Source organism: Xyrauchen texanus, chromosome 3 (assembly GCF_025860055.1).
Source record: "Xyrauchen texanus isolate HMW12.3.18 chromosome 3, RBS_HiC_50CHRs, whole genome shotgun sequence".
Taxonomy (NCBI): Eukaryota; Metazoa; Chordata; class Actinopteri; order Cypriniformes; family Catostomidae; genus Xyrauchen; species Xyrauchen texanus.
Window position 1 is genome coordinate 41,575,395 of NC_068278.1, and position 17,498 is coordinate 41,592,892.

The 17,498-nt window shown below is 40.5% G+C and overlaps 1 protein-coding gene across 2 annotated transcripts in view; it reads right to left on the reverse strand.

Annotated features, from left to right (window-relative positions):
* Positions 1–15,464, reverse strand: part of zmat4a (zinc finger, matrin-type 4a) — a 175,150-nt gene extending 159,686 nt beyond the window's left edge. For both annotated transcript variants that reach the window (XM_052093702.1, XM_052093693.1), the window contains exon 1: positions 15,341–15,464. In XM_052093702.1, coding sequence (XP_051949662.1) covers positions 15,341–15,427 — 87 coding nt within the window. In that variant the 5' untranslated portion in view covers positions 15,428–15,464. The remainder of the gene's footprint in view (positions 1–15,340) is intronic.
* Between the last annotated feature and the right edge of the window lie 2,034 nt (positions 15,465–17,498).

Sequence of the window (17,498 nt, forward strand, 5' to 3'; positions counted from 1 at the left end):
TCCTTGTCTGTGGTCCCCACATGCTTTAAAACATCCACCATTGTGCCTGTACCAAAGCAATCCAAAATTACTTTAATAAATTACTGGCATCCTGTTGCTCTGACCCCCATCATCAGTAAATGCTTTGAGAGACTAATCACAGATTACATCTGCTCTGTGCTGCCCGCCTCACTGGCTCACTACAGTTTGCATACCGCAACGACCACTCCACTGATGATGAAATTGCATCTACACTTCACATTGCTCTCTCCCACTGGAAAAAAGGAACACATATGTGAGAAAGCTGCTGGTAAACTACAGCTCAGCATTCAACACCATAATGCCCTCCAAGCTTGATGAGAAACTCTGGGCTCTGAGCTTAAACTGCTCACTTTGCAGCTGGATCCTGGACTTCCTTTCAAGCAGATGCAATGTGGTTAGAATGGACAGCAACATCTCCTCATCACTGACCCTCAACCCTGGAGCCCCGCAGGGCTGTGTTCTCAGCCCACACCTGTATTCCCTGTACAAACATGTCTCTGTGCAACACATAGCTCCAATGCCATCATTAAGTTTGCTGATAAAACAATGATGGTATGTCTAATCACTGACAATGATGAAACAGCCTACAGAGAGGAGGTACACACTCTGACATGATGGTGTCAGGATCACAACCTCTCCCTCAACGTCAGCAAGACCAGGAGCTTGTGGTGGAATTCAGGGGAAAAGACAGAGAACACAGCCCCATCACCATCAATGCAGCACCGGTGGAGAGAGTCAGCAGCTTCAAATTCCTCGGTGCCCACTGCACCGAGGAACTCACATTGTCCATCCACACTGAGGCCATTGTGAAGAAGGCTCACCAGGGCCTCTTCTTCCAGAGACGGCTGAGGAAGTTTGGAATGAACCACCACATCCTCACATGATTATACACCAGCACTGTAGAGAGCATCCTGACTGGCTGCATCACTGCCTGGTACAGCAACAGCACCGCCGTCAACTGCAAACCCCTGCAAAGGGTGGTGCAAACTGCCAGACACATCATCGGAAGTGAGCTTCCCTCCCTCCAGGACATCTATACCAGGCGGTGTGTGAAAAAAGCTTGGAGGATCATCAAAGAATCCAGCCATCTGAGCCATGGGCTCCATGGAGCTGCAGAATTTTTTACAGCCTCCGGAGACGAAGAGTATGCAGTGTGTGTGTGCGTACCTTCGTAGAACATTATTGTTCTCGCCATGTCATGTTGCATGATTCACTTTAATTTACTCTGACGCTCACACTTCAACAAAGTTTTGTTGAGAAATATGTTTGAAAAGACAAAGACTATTGAGCAACAAGCAGCCCTATCTATAGCTGAAAGAAATCTTGATATATATTGATAATCATCAGGAAAATCTTCCAACTATCGATACGTGAAAACGGCATTGATTCAAAGCCTTATGATTAAGCATGTGAGCTGCTGAGAGGGCAGTGCAGTGGGCGGCCCTGACAAATGCTCTGGCTGCCAAAGGTGGGTTGTGATCAGTGAGTGGAGGTACTGAACTGGACAGCAGCTGCTTCAAGGACTTCTTCTTTCTCTTCAGCTGGAGAAAGCCTTGCTCTGCAGGCTAACTTCAGAACTCTCTCAAATTAGTCTATCTTACTTGGAACAAATAATTTGTGCAATTATGAAAAATATTTAAAGGATGACTAAATTCAAAACTTTTTCTTCCTCTAGTCAACATATGGATCAAAAAAGATCCTAAGAGTATCATAACCCTGCTGAACCAAACCAGCCAGGACCAGAATGGAAATTTGTGCTGTCAAAGCAGGTCTTTTCAACAGTGAAGACATCAAAACAAGTTGTGCAAAATTTTAGCAAGAATTTAAGCCTTTATTGCTTTAAACAGACTACCTTGCATTGATTGAAGCAAAAGTTTATGTTATGTGTTCAAATAACATTTGACTATTTTCTCAAGTGATTTGCCAAAAGGCTCAAAATGGTGCTGCTGAAAACAGAAGCATGCTAATCAAGTCTGAGGGAAGTGACCAATCCCTGCTGGTGCTGAAAATATGCATGCACACACACCAGCGCTTGCTGCTGAGTAATGTCCTAGTAGAGCTCTTTAACATTCTGAGGCAACACATGAGAATGCACAGAGAAAATAAACTGGTATCAAAGAAAGAGAATCTGTGTGTCTTCTATACAAATAAGAAGAATTACCATAGATGGTGGGTAGCCATGGTGAAATTACTCTCATTGAAAAGAGAAAGTTTGGTGTTTAGATTACCTTGCAATGCAAAGCCTGAATGAAATCAACAATGATTTAGAAAAGCTATCATGGAATGTGCTGCAGTCATACATTGTGACTGTGAAAAGCCATGAACTGATGGATGAAGGGTCTCAAACTAGGGCTGGGTGATAGGACAATGTAATCGGATATCGACAATGTCTTACAAAGATTGGTTCCTTGGGTCTGCGTGCCGCTCACAGCTGCGATGGCCACTCTCGTGGTTCAGTAACGTCATCTGTGGCTGAACATGGTCGAGATGCGCGAAGTGGACACTCTTCCTCGATGCACCTGTCTCCCAGTTCGGCCTTTTCGGCGACACCGTTGAGGACATTGCCCAGCAGTTCTCAGCGGTGAAAAAGCAGACGGAGGCCGTCCCCCGGCCAGCTGGTTCTGACGAGTCTGACGCCTCAGTGGGACCTCCTCCTCAGTCACTAACCGCAACCAGAGCCTCGGGACGCGTTTTTGCCTCCCGACGCCGCATTACCTACTCCGCCCCTCTGCGAAGCCCAAGCCGGGTATGTAAAAAATAATCGTCCCCTTAGTGCCCCTAGCACGGCGCTTGGACGCATGGCTCTTGCTTCCCAATCCGTCACGCTGGCTGGCCAGGACCATTCAACTCGGTTATGCAATTCAGTTTGCCAGTCCCCCCCTACCCCCACCCTTCGGGGGTGTCCGCTTTACCGCAGTACACGGCGAAGACGCAATAGAACCTGTCCCTCCAACCGAAATGATGAAGGGTTTCTACAGCCCTTACTTCATCGTACCCAAGAAAGGTGGTGGCTTACGACCGATCTTGGACTTGCAAGTTTTCAACCGGGCATTGCACAAACTCCCTTTCAAAATGTTCACGCATTGACACAAAGACACATTCGTACTTCCACGTCTCAATATTGCCACGACATCGACCCTTTCTACAGTTTGCATTCGATGGCCAGGCGTATCAGTACAAGGTCCTCCCCTTCGGCACGAAGGTCGCAGAGGCAGCCTTTGCCCTGCTTCGGGAAGCAGGCGTCCGCATTCTCAACTACCTCGACGGCTGGCTCATCCTGGCATCATAACATTATATTTAAGCAATATCTCACAAGATAGAATGCTGTTGTACTGATTCAAATTTTCATCAATGCTTTCATTAATACTGAGAAGCTCTGCTATGCAGCACTGTATTTGATAAGAAAAAACTCCATGTTTTGGATTGTGCTGTGAGCGTCTGTACGGAAGTACTTAATTGTTTATATATATTTTTTTTTTCATTTGATTCAAATTATATGAATGAATTTTAATTAGAAATTATTTTTTGATCAAATTTATTTAAACTTTAATACATGGCTTTAATACAATTCAGAACAAAATTAACGAAAAACACGGAATTTGGAAAAAGATAAACAGGGCCCTTTAGAAATATATTTACTTATTTATATATTTGTATTGCCATATCAGCATCACTGGCTATTTTTATGGCAAGAGCAAGGTATTTTTATACCTTGTATATATAGTATATAGTATATAATACAGTAATATACACAATGAACATTTATATAAGTGCTTTCATTTCAATATTTGATAAACGTTTTTAAATATTTCCCTGGTGAGACATTTTTGAAAACATCCATTAAAAAACTTTCTGAGTAAAAACATGGCCTAGTGGCATTAAAAGTAGGATATTCCAGTAAAATGTGTTTTATAGACAATGGTGTCTGACAAAAATCACATGTTGGTGGCACTGCACCTTTCAATAAAATCATAAGTCTGGAATGACCAATACAGCATCTTGTGTAAACAGTCTGGACATATCTACGCTCAAAAGGAAAACTTGTGAAAGATCTTTCATTTATAATTGGGTTGACTTCATATGACTTTTTATGGATGCAACTGTTCCATTCCATTTGCCACTTTTTACATACATACATATTCAGTACAGGTTTGAGATCTGAGATGGGACTTGACAGTCTGTAATTCACAGAGTGAGAGCTTTCTTTGCAACAGTATCTGCCTTTTCATTACCAAACAGTCCCATATGACCCGGAATCCAACAGAAAACAATACTAAAATATTTAACTTAAAGAGATTCAGTTTTGCTATTATATTAACAATTATGGGGTGATCAGAGTTTAATGAGTCAATTGCTTGGGGGCAAGATTTGGAATCTGTACAAATTTAAAAATTCTGTTGTTGTGCTCTATCAGCTCTAAAGCCAAGAGGAAAGCACAGGCCTCAGCTGTAAAACTGTAGCTTTCTCTTGGAATACGGATACTAAATACTGCAGCTGCAGATACACCATGCTCTGTTTTGGATCCCCTTCAGAAGTATACATAGAGTCAAATTTAAGCATTTTCAAAATCTGTGATTAATCACGATTGACTATGAAAAATCATGCGATTAATCACGATTAAATAGTTTAATTGACTGACAGAGCTAATTTATCTGGATGCAAATCCCAGCCTTTTTCACCCAAACAATACAGAACATCCTGAATAACTCCTCATGCTTTGTAAATCGGGGTGAGATAAGATACCGCTCAAGAAAATAAGATAAATAAAGTGAAACAACGAAAAATAGCCTTGCACTGCTCTGTTCCTGCCTGTTCTCATTTGCTAATCTTTCTAATGTTGTGTTCTCTTGGCTCTTGGTTTAAAAACAAAAAAGTGACAGGATGAATTCTTTTACACAGCAGATGCCCCCAGTGCACAAGAACAAAGTACCTCTCTTTGGTGGACTCATGAATATTGGATGCTTCTTGGACATGGGCTGTTATGTGGATATAGTACAAAATGCTTTTTCCAACATCCTACAGAAGATAATGGTATAATGTGTCCAGGGGACGTAGAAAACTTCTGCTGTGGTGTGCAGAGGACCAAGGAGATGTGATAGAATGTATTCTAGCAAGATAAAGGAAAGAATGACAATCAATAGTAGCGACCTGTTTCCGACACCAAATAATAAGTTAGTCATGGTTGGTGGATTAAAATGGAGTAAATAGAGTCAGACTGCTTTGTTTAATAAGAGTCAAGAGTTTATCCAATGTTTATGTGGCCATGCTACAAAAACTAGAACTGGGTATTCAGACATTCCGTTTGTCATTTATCGAATTTTGTACATTATGGGCGCTAGAAATTATTGTCACTTTCCATGAATTTGAGTAAAAATTTATGTTTTTTTTTAAGCATTAGTAAAAAAAAAAGAGTAAAAATAAGAATTAAAAGATATCAAAGAAAATGTATCTAACCTAAAATTAAGAGCATGAAAAGTAGGGGATTTTGGCCTGTTCCATTACAGAGATCTTGTCCTTCTTCACTGTATACAACAATTACAATCACACAACGTCAAACTTTGGCTGTTTAAATTTATATTTAATTTTTGTAGTAAAAAAAAATATACTCTTCAATGTAGTAATGAAATAAGGCATTGAATAAAAGACCTGCCTCAGGATTTTAGGAATCCATATTGTCTTATTCAATTGCCATTATTAATTAGAAACACAACATTATTACCCTGCCCTGACAATAACTCAACATCTAACTAATTCAAATTCGATGTTGGTGAGCTGTGCCTGTTTATAAACAAATAACAATATTTAAAATAGTTCACTCATTTGAAATTAAGTCTTAGATATAGTGCACAACCACAGCTTAACATAATTGCTGGTCAACTCAAAGGAGAAATATCTTCCTAACCTTTGGTCAAGATGTCCACTTATCCCCCCTTTACCTTCCCAGATGGTGTACACTGTTTTAGTGTCAGTTAATTTCTCAGGCACATAGCTCATTGCTTCTTTCCTGGGGCTAGCTGAAGGTCAAACACCATTCTCCTACTCTGTCGCTTTAATTGGAAATCACACTTATGGACCTCGTGTGAGCAAGAAAGAAACCAAGAGGGACAGTAACGTAGCTCTACTTATGATGCTTAAACTGTCTTAGTATTAAAACAATAGTTTTGTAAGAGATATGCGGTTATACACCGATCAGCCACAACATTAAAACCACCTGCGTAATAATGTGTAGATCCTCCTCATGCCACCAAAACAGTGCCAACCCGCATCTCAGAATAGCATTCTGAGATTATATTCTTCTCACCACAATTGCACAGAGTGGTTATCAGAGTTACCGCAGACTTTCTGTAGACTGTCAGTTCTAACCAGTGTGGCCATTCTCCGTTGACCTCTCTCATCAACAAGTCATTTCCGCCAACAGAACTGCTGCTCACTGGATGTTTTTTTGTTTTTGGCACCATTCAGAGTAAATTCTAGAGACTGTTGTTTGTGAAAATGACAGCAGATCAGCAGTTACAGAATTACTCAAACCAGCCTGTCTGGCAGCAACAATCATCCATGCGATTATCTAATCAGCCAATCCTGTTGCAGCAGTGCAGTGCATAAAATCATTGTTGGTGCCAAATGGGCTGTTTTGAGAATTTCTGAAACTGCTGATCTCCTGATATTTTCACACACAACAGTCTCTAGAATTTACTCCAAATGGAGCCAAAAACAAAAAACATGCAATGAGCGGAAGTTCTGTGGACGGAAAAGCCTTGTTGATGAGAGAGGTCAACAGAGAATGGCCAGATTGGTTCAAACTGACAAAGTCGGTAACTCAGATAACCGCTCTGTACAATTGTGGCGAAAAGAATAGCATCTCAGAATGCTATTCTGAGATGCGGGTTGGCACTCTATTGGTGGCACGAGGGGGACCTATGCAATATTATGCAGGTGGTTTTAATGTTGTGGCTGATCGATGTATACAGTTGATAAGGTTTTTGTGAGAAATGGAATCATGGCTAGGTCTTAGGTTCACATAGAATTTGAAAGAGCATGTTCAGTCTGAATGTCCCCTTAAATGTTACCTGAATATTTTTAACACAAATATTCTGTTTATTAAACAGACACACTGTAGCCTAGTCAAGACCCAAGTTCACATAAATATGACACAGTCTCCAGTGTCTAACAGTACAAACATACAATCCTGGCCAGCCCTTTACAAACATGAACCAAGCATGAATTTCCACAATATCAAACTAACCATATGTGCCTATCAAGAATTCTGGGAAAACAAAACAAAGCAGACTAAACTGCCATAGATCCCTAAAAATACAATATTACTAAGCTGAATACCTCAGTACTGTTAGAGACACCAGGCTAAGACAAACCCTTAGAAAAATACTCTAGATATGTATAGGGAAGGCAGACAATCATGGTGAGGTTTAAATCGAAATAAAAAACATAAAAACTACGAGACAAATACAAGCCACATTTCCAAAAATAATTTACACACTAAATCACAATGATGTAATGTAAGGGAGGATGAGAGTGCAAACCCCTCACACCTGACTGAGCTATCAGTCTAGCCAAAAGCTAGGGAAAATATCAGGGTAAAATTTGTCGTTTTGATTTAATTCTACACAAATCGTGCTTTGTAGTTCATTTTTCATTGTGTTAATTCAGTTCAGCCCATGTACTGTAAGTTTCCAGGTGCTCAACCAAATGTATTCTCTAGGTGTTAGGAAATAAATTAAGCTTGAACAATGCCAGTGTCACATTTGATTTGAAGCTACCTTATTTTGCACCTTCAGTATCTGCATGGTGCTTTCATTGATTCCCAAGCCTGTTCAAGCATATGGCATACTTTGATAAACCAAACACTTTTTATTGGCAGAGTAATTGAAGCTCTCAATTATACAATTATAATAGGTTTTGTTTTATTACTCAAGCTAGGTTAAGGCTTTAATATGGACTATGTCTGGCATTTTCCAAATTATACAATTAGTAAATGTATGAATTATAAAATTCCTTTTCTTAATCATACTAGAACCCCACTGACTTAGATAATCAATTAAAACTATGGAAGGGTTCAAAGAAAGGACACAATAATGCATTCTTTCTCATCACTCTTCAAAAGCTATTAACTCTTACAGCTGATAATCAATAAAAGACTCTTTAATGTGAGCAATACGTTTCATAATGAATTGAAGAAAGATGGCTTCAGACAACAATTACATTTGTTTCTAATTAGTTTATTGAATATAGGTCACAAAATAATTATTTTTAGTAAATGAGATCACTTAACACTTAAAGTGTTTTCATTTTCGTTCAGGAGTATTTATACTGCATTAAAGGATTAGTTCACCCAAAAATGAAAATTATGTCATGATTTACTCACCATTAAGCCATTCCAGATGTGCATGTCTTTCCTTTTTTAGCAGAACAGAAATTAAGATTTTTATAAGCACATTTCAGCTCTGTATGTCCATACAATGCAAGTAAATGGGTGCCATCAGGGTGCTGGCTGTTTGACGGTCCAATAGACATATTTAGGCAGCATTAAAGTAATCCACACAACTCCAGTCGAAAAATGTATGTCTTCTGAAGCAAATCATTAGGTTTGTGTAAGAAGCAAATAGATAATAAAAACATTTTAATATGTTCCATTGTGCATATCGCCACCTACTGGGCAGTGAGGAGAATTTATGGTAAAACTGGACTTAAATATTGATCTGTTTCTCACACACACTTATCATATTGCTTCTGAATATATCGATTTAACAACTGAAGTCTTATGGATTACTTTTATGCTGCCTTTATGTGCATTTTGTAGCTTCACATTTTTGCTACCCATTCATTTGCATTGTATGGACCTACAGAGCTGAAATATTCTTCTAAAAACCTTTGTTTGTGTATTGCAGAATAAGTAAAGTCATACACATCTGGGATGGCATGAGGGTGAGTAAATGATGAGAGAATTTTCATTTTTGGGTGAATTATCCCTTTAAGCCTATATTAAGTCTATGGGGGTCTTACTATCCCTCAGCCCTGCTGCTTAATTCTTCCGAGCAGAATTGGAAAAATTCAGTGCACACTGGGATCTCAAAGATAATATCATATCCCTGGGCTTTGGCAAGGCATTTTCCTCTCTATAAGCTTCTCTGGAATCGTGGGCTTTGAGTCTCCCAGTGGATAAACAGTATTAGAGAGGCAATGGCCTGTCACTTCTGGCTCTGGATTTATGATTCCCTGGTCACTGAGAGAACTGCATTTTCTTATCAAGTTACAATAAAAAAAATTAAAAGTATGCCTGGACTGATCTTATTATAAGAAGCTATATAGTAAGTTTGCATCACAATTATATGAACAGTAGCTCAATTAAATCTCAATTATTATGAGTCCATCACTCAGACAAAGATGCAACAAACAAACTCTGACATTTAAGAGACTCATTTACTGTGGATAGGACAGTCCACAAAGATGCAAATGATCAGAGAATGCATCTGTAAGCAGAGGTGGGGGATTCGAGTTACATGACTTGACTCGAGTTGCAAATTTAAGGACTTGTGACTTGCTTGTCTAAATGAAGAAAATGATTGACTTGACATTGACTTGAGAAACATGACGCGAGACTTGACAATTACTTTTCAATAACTTAGTAATAACAAAGTAAAAATCTAAAACATTTGGATAATAAGGTATCTAGAATTATTCGCAGTATTTTTAATTGCCCACGATAAAAACACTGTGCATGTTCATTAATGCAATTTACTAATATATATATATATATATATATATAAAACACATGAATGTAAAGTTCATCTTTTCAGAGCAAAAATAAATATTTATTTCAAAAATTAACCTATTTATTTTAGTACTGTGGCTTGACTTGAAATTGACACTCATCAGGACTCGACTTGACTTGCTTGAGGTGAGTCACTGACTTGTCTTGCTTCATTTGTCTGCACTGCACTTGAGACTTGACTCGAGACTTGATGGTTAAGACTTGAGTCTTTCTTGTTTCTTGAACATGTGTGACTTGCTCCCACCTCTGTCTGTAAGTGTGACAAGTTCCAAGGAGGCTGAGATTAACTCTTGCACAGGAGTCAGACATACCTTTTCTCAAAAAAGGTAAACTTCCCACCTAGGGCTTTGCATATTCACTGCCCCTAATAATACTGAGCAAACGGCTTAATTTTAAAAGTGTGCCATGAAGCAGCATGCATGTGAATGCTGATGAGAACATTTGAAATGAACTTTGGCATTGTTTTACTCCCTTATCACTGAAAAGCACACTATAGCGGTATGGTTCGAAGTATGATCCATCTATAATAAATGAACAGAGTAGAAATGATTCTGTTATATCTGGTAGTCAGAAAATGTTAATTTGTAAACACGATTATAATTAAAGACGAGCCTCTCCACTCTGCGTGGTGAAAACAATGTAAAAAAATAATGATTCATTTCTCTTACTTTCCTCTCTCTTAACAATGGTTTATTAGCCAATAAGCTTGTTAGAAAGTGCAGTTATTTCAACAATACATGATTATCTTAGATACTTCAGTGTCACTTATAGTCACATTTATTTTTTTCGATTCAGCTAATATGACACAATTCAAGAATGTAACGCAACATACTCAAATAGACAAGTTTACATTTTAATAGACATTAGTGGCTTCTACCATTCCACAAGCATGCAATTACTGTATATTTGACTGTTTACTAAGTACTCTACATCAAATATCAACTTTAGTCAGTACTGTATATCCAGGGTTAAGAAGAGGAAAGCCTCTTATTACAAAAAGACATCTGCATTTGTGTCACATTTTTGCACTCCCAAGAATATGAAAGTGCATTGTTCTGTACAAAGATGATATAAGCGGCACCTGGGGAAGAAACTTTAAAGGGACAGTCTCACTTTCAAAGGCAACAAATAATAGACAATGTATAAATACTAAACTTAAATACTTTAGAAAAAGAAAATATGCCTGCTTGTGCATTAATTTGCAGTGTCAAGCAACATAAATAAATACATCTATAAACATTTGTTCTTCAATGCATGTACTACAAAAAGCATAAAAACAAGAAACAAAATGCAATAAATTAATCTTAGTTTGTGGGCATCACACTTTTATGTTAAGAGTTCATCAAATTTACAAAAGCTGTAAAACATCAAAAAAAGTTGTAATTCACTCACACATGAAAACCTTTCATTTTAGTAGTACACAGTGTTCCTGAGGAAGTTCTTGTTTAGTGTCAATTTAAAGGAATATTCTGGGTTCAACACAAGTTAAGCTCAATCTACAGCATTTGGCCAATGAGAATTGGAGAGTGGAATTTGAATGTCACTCCTCCGGTCATACAGGTATAAAAGGAGCTGGAATGCCCACTCTCATTCAGGTTTTGTGCTGATCTCAGGGTCGGAGCAGTAGGCTCACTGGGGGGAACGTGTATTAGCACAGCCCCCGGGGCCAGCTGTGTGCCAGTGCATCTGTACTTAGGGTGGATCCCGTCAGGGAATACCAGAGAGAGCAGTTGGAGGATTCCCAAGAAGCGAACAGGTCTACTTGTGCTTTGCCGAATGAACTCCAAATCAGCTGGACCACCTGGGGGTGGATTCTCCACTCTCCGCTGAGCATCGCCTACCACGACAGCACATTTGCTGTGGCTTTGAGGCTGCCCGGGATGTGAGTGGCCTGCAGCGACCTCCACAGGAAGAGATGGCGGGCGAGTTGCGACATGCGAGGGGAATGTATGCCGCCATGGCGATTTATATACGCTACTGTTGCTGTGTTGTCGAATCGGACCAACACATGCATACCCCGGATCAATGGCAATAGCCTCTGCAAGGCAAGTAGTACAGCCAGCAACTCTAGGCAGTTGATGTGCCACCACAGCTGTGGTCATGTCTAGGAGTCAGCAGCTGTGTGCCCGTAACACACGGTGCCCCAGCCGACTTGGAGGCATCTGTGGTGACCCCGTCGCATCTGGACACCTGCTGTAGGGGGACTCCTGCCCGCAAAAACATGAGGCCTGTCCAAGGGCTGAATAAGTGTCGGCAGATCTGCGTGATAGCCACGCGATGTCGGGACTCGAGTCTGAAGCCAGTGCTGAAGCGGTCTCATATGCATCAACCCGAGCGGCGTGTCTGCCGTTGAGGATTCCATATGCCCCAGGAGCCTCTGAAAGTTTTTCAGTGGAACCGCTGTCCTCCACCTGAATGATTTCAGGCACTTCAGACACACGCTCACTTGTGAGGCACGCTATCATTGAGACCGAGTCTAACTCCAAGAGGAGATTCTCTGAACCGGAGAGAGCTTGATCTTTTCCCAGTTAATCTGAAGCCCTAGATGGTTGAGGTGCATGAGCACCAGGTCCCTGTGTGCTAGAGTGAGCTAGGTTCAGCCAGTCATCAAGATAGTTGAGTATGCGGATGCCCACTTCCCTCAATGGGACAAACGCTGCCTCAGCGACCTTTTTGAAGACGTGAGAGGATAGGGACAGGCCGAAGGGGAGGACCTTGTACTGATACACCCGGCCGTCAAAAGCAAACCGCAGGAAGGGTCTGTGTAGAGGTAAAACCAAGACATGAAAGTATGCATCCTTCACCGCCATGAACCAATCTTGAAAATGTGTTTCTGCTTCAGCATCTTGAACGGGAGTCAGTGTAAGGCCCAGTTCAGAACTCACATGTCCAAGATTGTCTGCAACCCTTTCTTTGGCATGATGAAGTAAGGGCTGTAGAACCCTTTCCTCATCTCGGTTGGAAGGACAGGCTCTATCGTGCCCTTGGGCAGAAGGGTCAATACCTCCGCTCGCAGGGTGGCGCCGTTCTTTCCCTACACCGAGGTGAAGCAGATGCCGCTGAAGCAGATGCCGCTGAACCAGGGCGGGCACCTGGCGAATTGAATCACGTAGCCGAGCCGGATGGCCCTGGCCAGCCACCGCGACGGTTTGGAAAGTGATAGCCACACGTCCAAGCTTTGGGCGAGGGGCACTAAGAGGACGATTGTGTCTGACATACCTGGGGGTGGGGCCTCAGCAGGCAATGCCACATCAAGGAACGTTGCTTTGTCCCGAGGCGGCTGTGATGAGGGGAACCTCAAAGCACTTACCCACATCCACGTACCCAGCATAGGGCAGGTTTGCGACTAAGGAGGAGGGCTTCTTGTGCCATCCTTGAGACTCGTCACAAGATGTGTTGTATGGCCTCCGTCTGTTTTTTCACTGCCGAGAACTGCTGGGCAAAGTCCTCAACCGTGTCGCCGAATTGGCCGATCTGGGAGATGGGTGCGTTAAGAAAGCAAACTTTGTCGGCATTCCTCATCTCGACCAGATTCAGCCACAGGTGGTGCTCCTGGACCACCCAGGTGGACATCGCCTGCCCAAGTGCTCAGAGGGCGAGGGCGGTCGCCGAGCGCAGCTCGTGCAGCACATGTGGATCAGGACTACCCATGTGCAGCTCTTTTAGTGCCTTGGCCTGATGTACTTACAGGAGGGCCATGGCATGCAGGGTGGAGGTGGCCTGTCCAGCAGCACTGTAGGCTTTGGTTGCTAGAGACGACGTAGTCCTACAGGCCTTGGAGGGGAGTGCCGGACAATCCCGTCAACCACCTTATCCACCTGAAGGACCTCCGTGACCGCAACGTTGCCATGGTCATGTCCACAAACGCTGCCTCAGTGTGATCGCGGCCCAGACACATGAGGCAGCACCCGTGGCCTTCAGAGGTGGAGAGATAACGACCGCATCCAGGAATCACACAAAGATGAAAAGGCATATTTAAAAAGACACATCTTTAAAAAGATGTTCACTTCAATGTGCTGCTCTAATAGAGGAAAATATGCTCTTTGCAGAAATATATACTCATTTAGTAGCACTGTCTAAGAGCCAAGGGTTGTAATCTGCACTAATCGTGCAAAAAGAGAGAAAGCCGCTGGAATGCGCAGTAAATCCAACAACATACGCTTCTTTCAGAGGTGAATGGAACAGCAGTGGGATTCAGCTAGCTGATACAAAACCGCTCAGCTCCGAAGAAAAAATCTGAATCAGAGTGGGCATTCCAGCACTTTTTATACCTGTATGCAAATTCCACTTGACAATTCCCATTGGCCTTTTCTCAGAGATCTGAGGTGTTTTGGGCTCTCAAGAGCAACCCCTAGTGTCACTACATCGACTCAAGGTCGAATGAGTGACAGAAGGGGAACCTAGGTTAGAGTGAGGCACTTACAATGGAAATGAATGGGGCCAATTGGTAAATGTTAAAATTCTTACTGTTTCAGAAGTATAGCCACAGGACATAAACAGTATGCATGTTAAAATGTTTTTAGTGTGTTAAGATCACTTACTAGCCTTTTCTGTGTAAAGTTATAGCCAATTTTGCAACATTGTTGCCATGACCATGTAAAGTCAACAAACCTTAATCCCTAAAAAGACTGTAAAAGTTACACCTCAAACAGCTTTAAAACTCAAATAATACATATATTCGTTTTTAACATACAACTTAATGCAAATGCTTTAGAAAATTATTAGCTTCACATTTCACTATAACCTTGATTTTTGCTTCTTTGCTTTTTCTTTTTTAAGAAAAGGACAAACGGGTCAAAATATTTTTTTTTATATGATAATCAACATTATGGGTAATCTAAAGAATGTATTTGATCTTAGAGTAAGACAGGTAGGCAATGGCACAGGTAATGATCCTACAATTGGACATTGCACTCGGAATAGACAATACAAAAAGCTCATCTCAATAAATGACACAGATCACAACAGGTGAATATGAAGATCAAAGCACACTTGAATGAAATCTGACACTGCCTGCATCAACAGGGTTCTCGGGATTATACAGTGATACATCATATATAATTTTCGGTCAATTTAACAGCTGTCAGGTTGACGAAACCGAGATCAATCTGTCAAGACACGGGCTATCAGAGTGCCTCGAGCCATCGAAATGTGCCTTTTCCAGCGTTACCCTTAGTTCTCGCAACAACAAAGACATCAAGAAAATGACATGCTGGCTGCACTGATTTGGGTTGCGAGCGACTGTTGAGATCTGTCAAACGAAACGTTATGATTGTATGGAGTCTACAGTTTCAAGTGTTGCGCAACTATATCGCTCATCCTGTAAACATCACGCCACGCGACACACGTTGTCATCATCGAGCTCGTGCTGAACTGACGTTTCACGCGCCACAGTCAATAAGTCAGAGGAAGTACAACACCGCCGTATAATTTTAGAGTACGAGGTGTCCAATCCAAAACGTTCCTCATGTGTTTGACAAGTATTTTGAATACGATATAACGGTTAAATAAACTTAATTTTTAAAAACATACCTGTATCTCTAAGCTGTAGCCCTGGTATAAATGTGTTGGGTACACGGTTAGCTGGTGTTGCACTTGGAGAGAGAAGGTGTAATCCATTGACTGCGTGGTGTAGACGTGTGTAGAATAGAGGATGCTCGTGTACAGCTACCTGCTGTTCTTTAGTTCAATTGCAGAGCATTCTCCGCCCCGCTCTCATCCATTGGCTGGATGACTGGAGTAATTTTTTTTCTGCAGAACTGTCTTCACAAACTAGGATAGGTAATATGACTGTAGTGCACAAATGAAAAATACCAGGGAGAAGATGAAGCTGAATTATACTGATTAAGTCGTAGCCCCACAGCAACTGTTAGGTGATGTTAGCCTCAATCACCACTCACTTTTTTATTTAATGGAAAAACAGACTCAACAAAAGTGAATGTTACTGAAGCCAGCAGTCTGCCTATTACAGTATCTCCTTATGTGTTCCAGGGAAGAAAAATGGTCATATGGGTTTAAAATGACATGAGGGTGAGTGAATAATCACAGAATTTTCCTAATGGTGTAAACGGCACTTATCTCTTGTATGTGCATGGTTTAAGAATTTGTTTTCCAGATAAAAGTTATTCAGTTTAAATAACACAAAACAAGCAAGCTTTTCCAGTCTTTTAACAGGTCTTAATAACTTCAATTTTCATATCCGATAGCAGGATCATTTATTTCTTGGTCTCTCCCTCTGTTTTATTTATTTTATTTTTTTCTAAAATAGTCATAAATAGACACAGTGTCCATCTCTGGGCTGTTTAAAGGAATAGTCCACCCAAAAATAAACATTCTCTCATAATGTACTCACCGACATGCCATCCCAGATGTGTATGACTTTCTTTCTTCTGCTGAACTCAAAAGATTTTTTAGAAGAATATCTCAACTCTGTAGGTCCATACAATGCAAGTGAATTTTGGCCAGAACTTTGAAGGTCCAAAAAGCATATAAAAACAGCATAAAAGTAATCCATAAAACTCCAGTGGTTAAATCCATGTCTTCTGAAATTATAAAAGAGTGGGTGAGAAACAGATCAAAATTTAAGTCCTTTTTACTATACATTTTCACTTTCAGTTTCACATTCACCTTCACCTTCACCTTCATCTTTTTTTTTTTTTTTTTGGCTATTCACATTCTTTGTGCACATCAAATTTTGATCCATTTCTCACCCACAACTATCATATAGCTCCTGAATATATGGATTTAACCACTGGATTCTTAAGGATTACTGTTATGCTGCCTTCATGTGGTTGTTGGACCTGCAAAATTCTGGCCACCATTAAATTGCATTGTTTGGACCTACTGAGCTGAGATTAATCTTCTAAAAATCTTTGTTTGTGTTCAGCAGAAGAAGGAAAGCCATACACATCTGGGATGGCATGAGGGTGAGTAAATGATGAGAGAATTAAAATTTTTGGGTGAACTATCCCTTTAATACATTTCCATGTGCAAATACTTACCTTTAAAAATCTTGGTCCTAAAGTTCTCACACACCGCATATTTTGACTCTGAAAAATCCATTGACCTTAAAGTGAAATTTGATCATGATTTGAAGTGATGCCAGACTGTGTGGGAAGCAGTTCATCAGGATGACATTAAAGGGAATGTGCCCTTAGGCTAGTCAACTTAGCAACAAAAGCAAAAATTCTCTTTTATTAAGCAACCCAACTCGTTGATTCAGGTGCCCACACATCTGTTCTTGTCCAATTAAAATAGAATATTTTTACATAAAAATAAATAAATAAATCATGACTAGAGGTTTAACCTTGGATCTTGTGGCATAATAGAACCCATGAACTATAAACATGCTAGATAAAACTAGATTTAATTCATTCTGTTCAGTATTGCTTCTGTTATGATGTCTGCACATTATTGCCATAATTACATCTGTGATGTAGTCTGTCATTAGTGATATGTCTCTATATGGTTTATGAAAGCATAATAAAATGCCTAAATGACTGTGCAACTTATGAACAGGCAGCACTGCCCATGGGTATTCATAAACCAACATATTATCACAATTTTGGCATAGTCATTACAGAATAAATACCACTATCAGAGAATGAGAATGTGAAGGACACAGGTGTCCTGAGGATACATTCATGGACAGATAAAGAGAACAATTGTGTTTGCACCAATGCAAATGTAT